This window comes from Schistocerca nitens, chromosome 1 (assembly GCF_023898315.1).
Source record: "Schistocerca nitens isolate TAMUIC-IGC-003100 chromosome 1, iqSchNite1.1, whole genome shotgun sequence".
Classification (NCBI taxonomy): Eukaryota; Metazoa; Arthropoda; class Insecta; order Orthoptera; family Acrididae; genus Schistocerca; species Schistocerca nitens.
This window is the reverse complement of record NC_064614.1, coordinates 985,707,440-985,721,130: the sequence shown is the minus strand read 5'-3', so window position 1 is coordinate 985,721,130 and position 13,691 is coordinate 985,707,440. Positions and strand designations below refer to the sequence as shown.

General features: G+C 43.2%; 1 protein-coding gene across 1 annotated transcript in view; it reads right to left on the bottom strand.

Moving 5' to 3' along the window:
* The window catches only part of LOC126237779 (keratinocyte proline-rich protein-like), a 30,766-nt gene extending 20,176 nt beyond the window's left edge, over positions 1-10,590 (bottom strand). Inside the window, exon 1 of the mRNA XM_049947748.1 lies at positions 10,435-10,590. Within this exon, the coding sequence (XP_049803705.1) occupies positions 10,435-10,449 (15 nt within the window). The 5' untranslated portion in view covers positions 10,450-10,590. The remainder of the gene's footprint in view (positions 1-10,434) is intronic.
* Positions 10,591-13,691: the final 3,101 nt, after the last annotated feature.

The following is a 13,691-nucleotide window of genomic DNA, read 5'->3' as shown; positions in this document are numbered from 1 at the left end:
TCTAGCATGCAGGATGCAGTCATCTGGTAGTTGTGGTTCAGGTCGGCACAGGTGACGGCTGTCTGTTGCGATCTGAGACCAGTCCATACGAGTGCGAGCAGATCACCCATTTTGCAGCAATGTTCCAAGAGTTGATCGGGTTCCTTTGGTTTGAGGCCGAGTGAAGAGTCTCAATGAAAGGGTCTGTGGCGGTCTTGGCTGCAGATTTCTATACGTGCATTTATCAGGCGGAGAATTGTAGGCTTCCCCTTGTCAGGCGTGCACTACACAAAGGAACCAGATGCTCGGGTGGCTGAGTACTTGTGGAGTTCAAATGGCTTTAAGCACTACGGGACTTAACTTCTGATGTCATCAGTCCCCACAGAACTTAGAACTACTTAAACCTAACTGACCTAAGGGCATCACACACATCCATGCCCGAGGCAGGATTCGAACCTGCGACCGTAGCGGTCGCACGGTTCCAGACTGTAGCGCCTAGAACCGCTCGGCCACCCCAAACGGCAGTTGTGGAGTGCACATGTGGTTTTTGTTAGGCTAGGCGTTAGTTTCAGGTACTCTGATCATTAGACACGCAAATAGAGAAACCAGACGGCGTTTACAGTAAAGACTTTTTGAATGTCAAAATTTTATCTCTTAACTGTCGAAGTATTCGTAATAAAGTTCCCGAACTGGTTGCCCTCTAGGAAATTAGTCACGTTCAAATTATTCTCGGGACTGAGATCTTGTGGAATCCAGAATAGAAAGTTTGGAAATATTTAGGAAGTCATGGATCATATAAAGTAAAAACAAGTTAAACGCAACAGCAAGGGGAGAGTTTATTGCAGTCGACAAAAATATTGTCTATATTGAGGTCGAATTGGAGTGTGACTGTGGAACTATCTGGAGGCGTGTAAGACATCCAGGTTAAATCAAATTATTTGCTAGATGTTTTTAGTGGCCACCCGATTCCGCCGAGACAGTTTCAGTCATTCAAAGGAAGTCTACACTCTGAAGGGCGGAAATACCCACACTATGCAATTTTAGTTGCAAACGACTTAAACCTACCGAGTATATTATGGTACAGTATAGTATAGATTTATCGCAGGGGGTAAGAACAGCCAGTTTTCTGAAGTACTTTTGAAAAATTTTTCGAAAACTATCTTGAACAGGTAGTTAGAACACCTACATGCAAGGGAAATATTTTAGGTCTTGTAGCTATAAACAGACCTGACCTTGTCGACGGTGCCGGCCGAAGTGGCCGCGCGGTTCTGGCGCTGCAGTCTGGAACCGCGAGACCGCTACGGTCGCAGGTTCGAATCCTGCCTCGGGCATGGATGTGTGTGATGTCCTTAGGTTAGTTAGGTTTAACTAGTTCTAAGTTCTAGGGGACTAATGACCTCAGCAGTTGAGTCCCATAGTGCTCAGAGCCATTTGAACCATTTTTTTGTCGACGGTGTCAGTCTAGAGACAGAAATGCTGATGTCATCGTAGCTACGATGGTTATCAAAGTTAAAAAGTCAGTCAAGAAGGCTAGAAGAGTATTTTTGTTAAAAAGAGTAGATAAGCAGTTGTTAGCAAATTCTAAACGGATTGTAAAGCACGCTTTGGAGAGGTATATGACGAGTACATGGTTTAAGAGCATAAAAAATCCATGGTGATTTAAGAACTAAACTTAGTATAATATTGAGAAAGCAAAGACTGTGGCACTCTGAGTTCGAACGAGAGCGCGCAAATGAAAATTCTCTAAAGTTAGCAGAGATCAATGCGTCTGTAAACAGATCGACGCGCGAAGCATACAGAAGCTACGGCCGTGATACATTAGCAAAAGATGTTGGCGATAGGCCGAGAAAATTCTGATTCTACGTAAGATCGCTAAGTGGGTCGAAGGCTTCCATTCAGTCACTCGTTGAGCAGTCTGGTGTGCCAATAGAAGGCAGCAAAAGGAAAGCTGAAGTACTAAATTTTGCGTTTAAGGAATTATTCACGGAGGAGGATCGCACAAACATATCGTCATTAGATCGTTGCACAGACTCCCGTATGGGGAACGTAATACCAGACGTCCCCGCCGTAGAAAAGCAGCTGAAAAAGATGAAAACATATAAGTCACCAGCTGCAGATGGAATCGTAATTCGGTTTTACAAGAGTACTCTATGCCTTTGGTTCCTTATTTAGCTTGCAGGTACTGCGAATCTCTCACTAAGTCCCAAGCAACTGGAAAAACCGCAAGTGATTCCTTTATATAAGAATGGTAAATGAACGGACCCGTAAAATTTCACATCAGCATCCTTAACATCGGTTTCTGCAGTATACTTGAACATAGGCTCATTTAGACTGTAATAAACTTTCTAGAGACGAAAAGCATTAGTCCACAAATCAGAACGGATTTAGAAATCATCGCTCGTGTAAAACTCAGCTTACCCTTTTCTCTCCTGCGAACCGTGAATGAAGTGCAAGAGACGCATTCCATACGTCTGGTTTTTCGAAAAGCGCCTTTCCAGTTTTCGCGCACTTTTCGTAAGCTGTTGATGTTGTAGAGAAATTTACATAGTTTATGAAATAGGTTAATAACAGTGGAAAGGTAATATGATTATGACAGTAGGTGTGTGTGTATGTATGTGTGAGTGTGTGCATATGTGTGTGTGTGTGTGTGTGTGTGTGTGTGTTGGTGTGTGTGTGTGTTTGTGTGGACTTCCGTTTGTGAGGTATGTGAGTGAGTTAGATGGTGGGTGAATGGGTGGGTACAAAGACACATGTTTATCTGCTCATCACTGAAGCGCCAAAGAAATTGGTATAGGTATGCGTATTCAAATACAGAGGTATGAAAACAGGCAGAAAAAAGTGCTGCGGTATGCAACGCCTACATAATACAATTGTCTGGCGCCGTTGTTAGAACGGTTATTGCTCCTAAAATGGCAGGTTATCAAGATTTAAGTGAGTCTGAACGTGGTGTTATAGTCGGCGCACGAGCGATGGGAGACATCATCACCGCGCTAGCGATGAAGTGGGGATTTATCCGTACGACAATTTCTCGAGTGTACAGTGAATGTCAGGAATCCGGTAAAACACCAAATCTCCGACATCGCTACGGTCGGAAAAAAGTCCTGCAAGAACAAGACCAACGACGAGGGGTAAAGAGAATCTTTCAACGTGAATGAAGCGCAACCCTTCCGAAAATGTCTGCAGATTTCAGTGCTGGGCCATCAACAAGTCTCAGCGTGCGAACCATTCAACGAAACAGCATCGATATGGGCTTTCGGAGCAGAAGGCCCACTCGTGCAACCTTGATGATTGCACGACACAAAACTTTACGCCTCGCCTGGGCCCGTCAACACCTACAGTGGACTGGAAAAATGTTGCGTGGTCGGACGAGTCTCGTTTCAAATTGTATCGAGCGGATCGACGTGTACGGATATGGCGACAAATTCATGAATCCGTGGACACTGCATGTCAGCAGGGGCTGTTCAAGCTGGTGGAGGCTCTGTAATGGTGTGAGGCGCGTGCAGTTGGAATGATATGGGACCTCTGATAAGTCCAGGTACGACTCTGACTGGTGACACGTACGTAAGCATCCTATCTGATCACCTGCATCCATTCATGTCCATTGTACATTCCGATGGACTTGGGCAATTCCAGCAGGAAAATGCTACAACCCACACGCCTAGAATTGCTACAGAGTGACTCCAGGAACACTCTTCTGTGTTTAAACACTTTCGCTGGCCACCAAACTCCCCAGGCATGAACGTTATTGGGCATATCTGGGACGTCTTGCAACGTGCTGTTCAGAAGCGATCTCCATCGCTCGTACTCATACGGATTTCTGGACAGCTCTGCAAGATTTATGGTGTCAGTTCCCTCCAGCACTACTTCAGACATTAGTCTAGTCCATGCCACGTAGTCCTGCGGCACTTCTGCGTTCTCGTGGGGGTCCTACACGGTGTTAGGCAGGTGTACCAGTTTATTTGGCTATTCGGTGTATTTTAGAGTAGTGAAACGGGAATTTACTGCACACGTTCCTAGTTAATGGCACATAATGCAATTTACCACCAACAAATATTACAGTACAGTGCTTAAAAGTGCGGTATAATCTATCCTATTCATCTCTCTTCCGTAAATCTTGATTCACCGGTATCCAATAGTATATCGACAGGTGTCAATATTTATTTATTTGTTTAATCTCGAAATAAGGAAGGATATATAAAGTATTTTTGGTAAAAACATTTTCCTTTTACCTTTGCATTATGTCTGCACAAGAGGAATTTGCGGTACCGTGTGTTTTTTGCGGTGCGCGGAAAAACAGAGATTATTAGCGTACCAGGATTACAGTGATATCCAGAGCAAAGGTTGAGGTCGGAGTAAAGAGGACAGTGTCAGCGATGATGTAATACTCAAATACGTCACTTGATGATTCTCCCACGTGGCATTCAGGGTGGTAAGTTACAGACGATTCAAGATGAACAATTTTCAGTCGCTGAAGAACAACCACACAGGATCATAGTCACAGAAATTATTCGCTGGTGGTGTACCTGGGAGGAGAAGTATCTTGTACGCAATGTATTAGTTGTAGTGCAACAGTTACAAATGTGTTTACACGGCAGAGCAGCCTGAGTATCAGTATAAGAGAGCCTACGCATTCGTTAATGCTTCAAGTAAAAGCGCAGCATATGTTACTTCGTCAGTGCTACAAGATTATTCCGTCCGAAACTGAATGTCGCATTAACAAAACTGATGATTGTTAGTAGAAGGAAAGAACACAAACACACACACACACACACACACACACACACACACACACACACACACACACACACAAGCACAAGCGCGCGAATTATCAGAGGTAAATGAAATAACTTGTTATCATGCAGCGGTCAATGTAAATTACGAGTGTTGGAACTTGTCAGCATTATTTATTCACCTTTTATGTAACGGCCTTAAGCCAGAATTGGCACTCAAGTGATTTATGTTAACAGTAACTCTTTTTCTCGGTCGACCAAAGCTGACCTTTTCATCACTCAGAATATGCCACCTACTTACACAAGGAATCAATTAAGAGAGAATTCATAATCAAAATGAACTCTTTGCTCTATCAGATTTCTAATTACTTATAGTGCAAAAAACAAAATTTGTACAGTAAGAGGCAGTGATACATGTTCAAAATTTTACAGTTGATCTTTAGTACAGGATCTCAGTTTCATTCAGTAACAGAGAGGTTCCGCTAAAATTATTAGTCAGACGTTCGATATCGTCACGAGGAGCGTTAGCTGAAATGACCACAGTCACATAATCAATTCATGCACAACGATTTAGCAGTACATTCTGCTCGCCAGTACCGGCACAGGCAGTAAATCAACAGCACACAGAACACCATTCAGTAGGCAAGTATCCTAGGGCTCTGTCATGCATCACATGCACACGCATACTACTATTATCCTCCACGCCATAAACTAAAGCACATAAGCAGGATGGTCTACAGAACCCACCAATAAGGGTGCCACTGAATCGCCGTAAGCGACAGATGTCTGTTATCTCTCTAGTAACCTTATCTCAAACACGGACGTTGAACTGTTGGTGACGAAACAAACTCAGTATTCTGTTGAGATGCGCTCAGACACATGCACAAGAGATTTCTCGTAAGGATCAGTTGAACAAAAACGTAGGTAACTGTTTATCAATTCAAAAGTACTCACCATAACTGTTAATAAATTTACCAAAATGTGAGATAAGGCGGTGAACGCCTTCATGGGAAAGTACACACATCAAAAAAAGTTTTGCACCACATCGGTTCCGAGTGTTCCGGAACCTGTATAGAAATTTGGAATAGAGATCAACATAAACATCATTTCCGCCCTTTTTATTGCTCATGAAAATCATACATAGCATGTTGTACCACCATACAGCGAGACCTTCAGAGATGATGGTCCAGATTGCTGTACACACCTGTACCTCTAATACCCAGTACCACGTCCACTTGTATTGATGCATACCTGTATTCGTCGTTCCATACTATCCACAAGTTCATCAAGGCACTGTGGGTCCAGATTGTCCCACACCTCAACAGCGATTCGGCGTAGATCCCTCTGAGTGGTTCGTGGGTCACATCGTCCACAAACAGCCCTTTTCAATCTATCCCAGGCATGTTCGATAGGGTTCAAATCTGGAGAACATGCTGGACACTCTAATCGAGCGATGTCGTTATTCTGAAGGAAGTCATTCACAAGATGTAAACGATGGGGGCGCGAATTGTCGTCCATGAAGACGAATGCCTCGCCAATATGCTGCTGATATGGTTGCACTATCGGTCGGAGGATGGCATTCACGTATCGTACAGCCGATACGTCGCCTTCCATGAGCACCAGTGGCGTACGTAGGCCCCACATAATGCCACCTCAAAACAGAAGGGAACCTCCACCTTGCTGCACTCGCTGGACAATCTGGCTAGGGCGCTCAGCCTCACCGGCTTGCCTCCAAATGCGCCTCCGACGATTGTCTTGTTGAAAGCATATGCGACACCCATCGGCGAAGAGAACGTGATTCCGAGCCTGAGCGGTCTAATCGGCATGTTGTTGGGCTTCTGTACCGCGCTCCACGGTGTCGTTGTTGCAAAGATGGACCTCACTAACCATGGACGTCGGGAGTGAAGTTGTGCATCATGCAGCCTATGGCGCACTATTTGGGTCGTAACACGACGTCCTGTAGCTGTACGGAAAGCATTATTCAACATGGTGGCATTGCTGTCATGGTTCCTCCGAAGCATAATCCGTAGGGGGCGGTTATCCACTGCAGTAGTAGCCCTTGTTACCGACAGTTCCTGTCTCTCTCTTTCTCCTCCATGTCCGAACAACATCTCCTTGGTTCACTCCGAGACGCCTTGACCCTTCCCTTGTTGGGAGACCTTCTTGGCACAAAGTAACAACGCGGACGCGATCTAACCGTGGTATTGAGAGTCTAGGCATGTCCGAACTACAGACGAGTCGTGTGCCTCCTTCCTGGTGGAATGATTGGAACTGATCGGCTGTTGGACCCCCTCCGTCTAATAGGCGCTGCCCATGCATGGTTGTTCACATCTTTGAGCTGGTTTAGTGACATCTCTGAACAGTGAAAGGGACTGTGTCTGTGGTATAATATCCACAGTGAACGCCTATCTTCAGGAGTTCTGGGAACCGGGGTGATGCAAAACTTCTTTTGATGTGTGTATTAGCGGTTGCCTAAGGAATCATGGTTATACTCAGCCGTGCACTTCTTCGTCCGAAGCAAGAATGTCTTTTGCCACGGCTCCAAAAATATGGATATCAAATGGAGAGAGATCGGAGCTGTATAAAGGATCTGTAAGGCCTTCCCAGCGTAGCTTTTGCAGTGTTGTCGAAACAACCTTGGCAACACGTGGGCGTGTCAGCGATTTGTTTCGAACGAAGAGGTGCACACTGGGTTCAACCGTGTTTCTGTAGGCTACCGCAAATGTTTTCCCATGAATACATTCGCCGTCTTGTCTCATATTAGGGTAAATGTACTAACACTTACGGCGATTTCATTTGAAATAACTTACTTTTCTAGCATGTGGTTTGTTTTCATTTAACTGCTCCTTATATTACGACGATGCAGTCGCTACCGAAGGCCTTTTCATTAATAAAGAAATCTGATGAAGGAAGTTTCACAGTGGCAGTACTCTGTTGTATAAGCAACAATGGAACTTCTCTCACAGGTGAAATAAATAAACTAATTACTGTAATCTGAATAACGAAGCAGACGATAGTGATAGTATCACTCGTTGCATAGGTGAAAGTGGATATGTCTTTGTTTCTAATATCTTGATGCACAACTTACAGTGGCTATAAATGTCAAGTCTGACGTACAACTGCACTCTGACGAATCCATTTGATATTTTTTATTCACGGTTACAAAAGTCTTAGTCTGTAGTTGCTTAATACATTTCCTGGGGATTTGATGAGTGTACAGAAAATTTCCATTAATTTCTTGACTTGCTTTTCTTAATACGAAGGATGGGACACTAATACGAGTACCTGTTCAGAAGCAAGTCCTCCATTTATACTACGAGTTGTTATGAGAACTGTTAGGGGTCAAAGATAGATATTGCCTATGTTAAGTGGTATTTACATGTGTAATTCAAATCTGTCCTCTGTAATGCTGTCCGACATGCAAAATATCGACATTCTTTGTAGCTCAATACTCAACGAAGCGAACTATAGTCGCAGTAAAGGTGATAGTATTAGAAAGTAAGCAGCAACGTCCCAGCAAAAAGTAATGTGCGTTGTCATCTTAGAAAGTCGATCGCTCGAAACTCTTCCTGGCACGTGCAACGGCTTAATGGTAGCATCGCTGGATTTGTAAAGAATGAGGAAGAGGGAAGAATTACTTGTGGTAACTAAGAAGGCGACAGAGGGTTGTTGAGAAATGCTGAAGCCAACTAAGCCATGGTGTAAAAATTATGTGAAGAAGTCGCGCGATCTCTAGGATGTTACGGTTCGATTTTCAGCCCAAATAAGAAGCAACATGCTCTCAATATACATTTGATACACATAAATCTGCTATTATGCATCTTAACTTGTCCAGAGATATCAATCGATATTGGTTGATTTCTTGTAACTGTCATTATTTGAAAATGTCTTAGTTATAGAAATCTGAGAAGACAGTCACTCAGTTTCTATTAATTCAGCTGCTCCTATCAGCCACCTCACCAAGAGGCCTCTTATGGTGTGCGTATAGCGCACACAAATATTTCGAAGAAGGGCATTTTGCTTTAATTCATACAAGTTTTAATTAGCGATCGCGCCCGGACGACAGAAAGTGGTTACGAAGAATTGACACACCGTCACACTTGTACGAGAAAACTAGGCGTATTCTAGTTTACTTTCCATCTATTCTTTAAAAAAATTTTATTAACGTTCATTGATAACAATGTCAGCTCATCCCATCTTCCGATGACAACCTTTGAGCTCCTATCCATAGAATTCAAGGAAAATGCTCGTGAATCACCTGTCTAGACTTGCTCGCTGACTTTGTACGTGGTCACTTATTTGACCCAGAGTTGTGGATCAGCATTCATCAGAGTCGGCTCATGTAATGAACGAAAGATAATAAATATTTTATTGTGATCTTCTTTTGAAAACCAATTTAATTTGCAAGGTCTTTATATAAACACAGCTACTGGATTACTAGTTTCGACATTATGTATTGCGATCCTCAGATCCACAAATCCTGGCAGTAGTAGCTACACCATACAATGCGAACACCATTGTGTCACATGGGGACTGTAATTACAATAGGACTGATGACCGTAGATGTTAAGTCCCATAGTGCTCAGAGCCATTTGTAATTACAATATGCATAGAAGGGTCGAGGCATTGCATGTGAGAACGTTGGTGTAACCGTTTCCTGGCGTAGCTAGCAGTGCCCGGTTTTATGGATTTGAGAATGGCAACTCATATTTCCGTAACTAATAACCCATTATTTTCATTTACATAGTGATCTTGGTAAAGTAACCGGCTTTCGGAAGAACACTACAATACAAAATTATAGATCGCCTCCTGCACTGACTGATCATATCAAGTAACAATAATAAATACAGTTAGTGATTTAGACTAAAAATACATTTCAGTACACATTATGATGGCGGATTTGTACAAGGAATTTCACTCGTTTATAAATAAAGGTGAAGAATTTTGTAAAATACTAGTGGATTATATTGGCGAAACGTTGTTCGCACATATTACATCGTCATTCAATTCTATCAAAAATGCACCATAAAAGTGACTATTGACGTTCAGTTCTCGCTAAACGTTTAGTGACAGTTTACAGATAAGGACATCGGAACACACACTTTCGATATCTCTTTCTGTATCATTCTGTGTCTTAAATAGCACGCTGCTGCAGGTTTGGTCATAGCCTCTCTTTACCTTGTCGGGTAATACACACATATTGCCACAAATATAAACGGCGACCCTCGTTGAGAGGTCTATAAATGGCTCTGAGCGCTACGGGACTCAACTACTGAGGTCATCAGTCCCCTAGAACTGAGAAGTACTTAAACCCAACTAACCTAAGGACATCACACACATCCATGCCCGAGGCAGGATTCGAACCTGCGACCGTAGCGGTAGACTGTAGCAGTAGACTGTAGCGCCTAGAACCGCTCGGCCACTCCGGCAGGCCGAGAGATCTACAGATACAATGCGAGCGTTCATATGTCCTTGACATGTTACGTTTCTAACAATTCTAAATAAGTAGGTGGGCAGACGTACTCTAAACGATCCGAGATCACACGAACACTGGTGGCGATCAAAATATTGGGCAGTATTTATACGATCCCACATTAAAAGTGAAGGAAACGCGTGGTGCCGGGTATAAGACGCCTGTGCTGTGCAGAGCGCTCACGATAACACCGCCCCCCTGTGGACAATGTTACAGAACACGCAGTACGTGCAAACGTTGCAGAGTGCTTACCAGTGCGAACGGCATGTCTGCGAGAAGCGGTCGGTCAGTCGGCCGCTGGAGGCCGAGTCTCGCGCCGGATTGAGTGCGTCGCGCCTGGGCAGATAACCCGCACCAAGAGCTACGATAAGGAGGCGCCCGCCTCCCAAAATTTATCTCCCACGCCACGCCGAACGACCGTCAAGGATGAACAGGCGCACAGCTTCTCCACGCATGACTGTTTCCACGTCAGACAGACTGGTACATCGGCCACAAACATATCTGCATGCGGGATTAAACTGGAGTTAGTAATTTCACAAACAAAGCATGACGATAACAAGGAGATAACTGCAACTGCAGCTGGTTTCGTCTTACACTACAGAAAGTTATTATAAATACGGAAGAGGTAAAGCATATCCTCTCAGTGAATTCTTTGAGTTTATTTCGTCTTATTAGTGGCTGCCCTCGCAACAATTTTTCATCTTCTGTATTTGTGAAACAACAACCCGAACGTTTCGTGGCCAAGTCCAGGTAACCACAAATAATTATTTATATATTCGCTAACTATATCCGTTAACTATATTCGTTAACTATATCCGCGTAATACTAACAGCTGTTTAAAGGACGTCACATTCTGCTTATAGGCGAAGAAGTTTTTAAATTGCTATTATAATTTCACCATTATGTCATTGTCAAGAAAGTAAATACATGTTATTTCACAGTGCAGATATAACGGTACTTAACAGCCTATTAACAAATCGTAGGCACGTACAAATGTTGTGTTAACAGGCTGCAAAATGGGACGCAGTGCCTACTAAGGTAGCATTATTTATGACCCATACCTGTGCCGTAACGTAACACCAATATATGGCAATGGCAAGAGAAGAATTTTCAATAATAAAATAAAAACTTCACAGCCATCTATTGTTAAACAATAGATGCAAGCCGTAGACAAATATTACAAGGTCTTAACTAACAACTATAACGTTCATTTTCTTCTTCCTTGAAGATTTTGCTGCCCCGAAATGCGTTGGCACTAAAAAATAAAACAAAACTAGACATTCTTCTCACATGGAGTAATCTCTGACTCTCATTTACACAGAACAGGCTTATTTCCTGTCTGCCGATCGCCGTTTTTATTTCAAATTGACCGGTTACGCTAATGTCGTCGATCTTCAGATTATATCTCGTACTTTACAGAACTAAATAAAGCCTCATGCTAATGTGTTGAATGACAGTGAAACTGATAGTTCCATGAAGACTGGTTACTTTGTAATTACCAGATACGATCTGAAGATGGGCGACATTGTACGAAACCGATCATTTTGAAATAAAAACAGCGATTGTAAGAAAACTGTCACATATTGTACGAAATCAAAATATTGGTTCTGAAGAAATTGTACTGCCAGCAAATATATTCCTAACCAATAGTAAAGAGCAGCTTGTGTCTGTTAGTAACGCAATAAAAGTAATGAATCGTCGAAGGGCCTGTGACGCTAAGATGGGCATTTGTGTACCTGTGAGGTTCCTGGCTAGGGCTAACACCAAGAGTTTTGGTAGCTCACAAAATAGCATCAGACTTTATAAAAATATCTTGGATAATGCGATATCTTCCGCACTAAAGGAACATCTGAAATCGTATCATTCTATATCAGCATGATACTTATCCTGCCCACGTACTTAAAACTTGGCTCGGAGATATTTAGGTAACCGTTTTGAAATAGCCTTCTCATAATCTGGCGTGAATCCCAACGAACGTGTCTGGGATGAAATACTGGAGTGGTTGTGTGCCAGATTAATTCGCTGAAAACTTGGAAACGGGAATTCACTTTCCATCAGGACGTATGTAAGTAATTGCGCCTTACTTGTACCAGAAATAAAATGTTGAAAGTAGTTCACCGGAATGCAACCCAGTAAAAGTTGCAAAAGCGGAACGTAGACATTAATAGCAGACAGAGTCTTGTTCGCTAAAAAAAGGAATAGGACGCGGACGAGATTTGGGCACACAGAAAGAACGTAAGTGAAAATGACTGTGTGGCGTTTCGTGTTGTGTTTGTACTGCCGGTAAAAGGAAGGATGAAGAGAGATACTGAAACTCATTGCCAGCGCAAAGCACTACGTACAATTTATGTCTGTTCCTGGATATGGATCATTAGCAACGCTTGCGTCCTCACTACGCATTTGTTTAAGAACAGTAATTAAAGTCTGCGCGCTTTACAAAACTGTGAGGAACTAAATAAATTCACCGTCGGAGCATATATATTTTTGGTAGCCGTTTTCAGTCCGACATGTATATCTTTTTCCGATCAGAATACTGCAATAGGCGGTTTGTAGTTAACGAAAATATACAGGGTGCCGCACGATAAGATACCTGATTTATTTCATGAATAACACATTTATTCCAGAATGAGAATTTCCACTCTGCAGCGGAGTTTGCGCTGATAAGAAACTTCCTGGCAGATTAAAACTGTGTGACCGACCGAGACTCGAACTCGGGACCTTTGCCTTTCGCGGGCAAGTGCTCTACCATCTGAGAGACGAGATACTGGCAGAAGTAAAGCTGTGAGGACTGGGCGTGAGTCGTGCTTCGGTAGCTCAGATGGTAGAGCACTTGCCCGCGAAAGGCAAAGGTCCCGAGTTCGAGTCTCGGTCGGTCACACAGTTTTAATCTGCCAGGAAGTTTCAACACATTTATTGTTGAATGTAGCGGCATAACTCCAGAATGATGGCCCTAAGTTACATTGCATTTTCGGGTTTTCTGTGATACACCTTTTCTTTAAGGAACTCCCAAAGGAAGAAGTCACATGGGTTAATGTGCCGTCTGTGGGGCGGCCACATTCCTCCTATTGCATAACGTTCTGGAAATCTGTTTGACAATACCTTAAGGCCAAGTCTTTCGTGTAGGAAATTAAGCACAACATTGGCAGTATGGGGTGTGCTCCATCCTGCATGAACCACTGTGTCTGCAGTGGAAGACACGAGTCCACGACTTGAGGAAAGAACTGGTTTTGCAGAATGTGTAAATATCATTCACCGCTTACTGTAGCATCGAAGGAGAACGGACCGATGATTCCATGGCTTGACATCGCGACTCAAACACACACGTTCTCCCCACATGTGTCTTTTGTGTGGATTATTCGCGGAGTTTCACGTGCCCAGAATCGAATATTCTATTTGTTCACAACACCGTTCACGTAAAACTAAGCTTCGTCAGAAACTCGTGTGTTGTGTAGCACTGCCTCTTGGTCTTGCTCGATTGCCCACCTTGCAAACTGCAGTCTCTGCTCCTT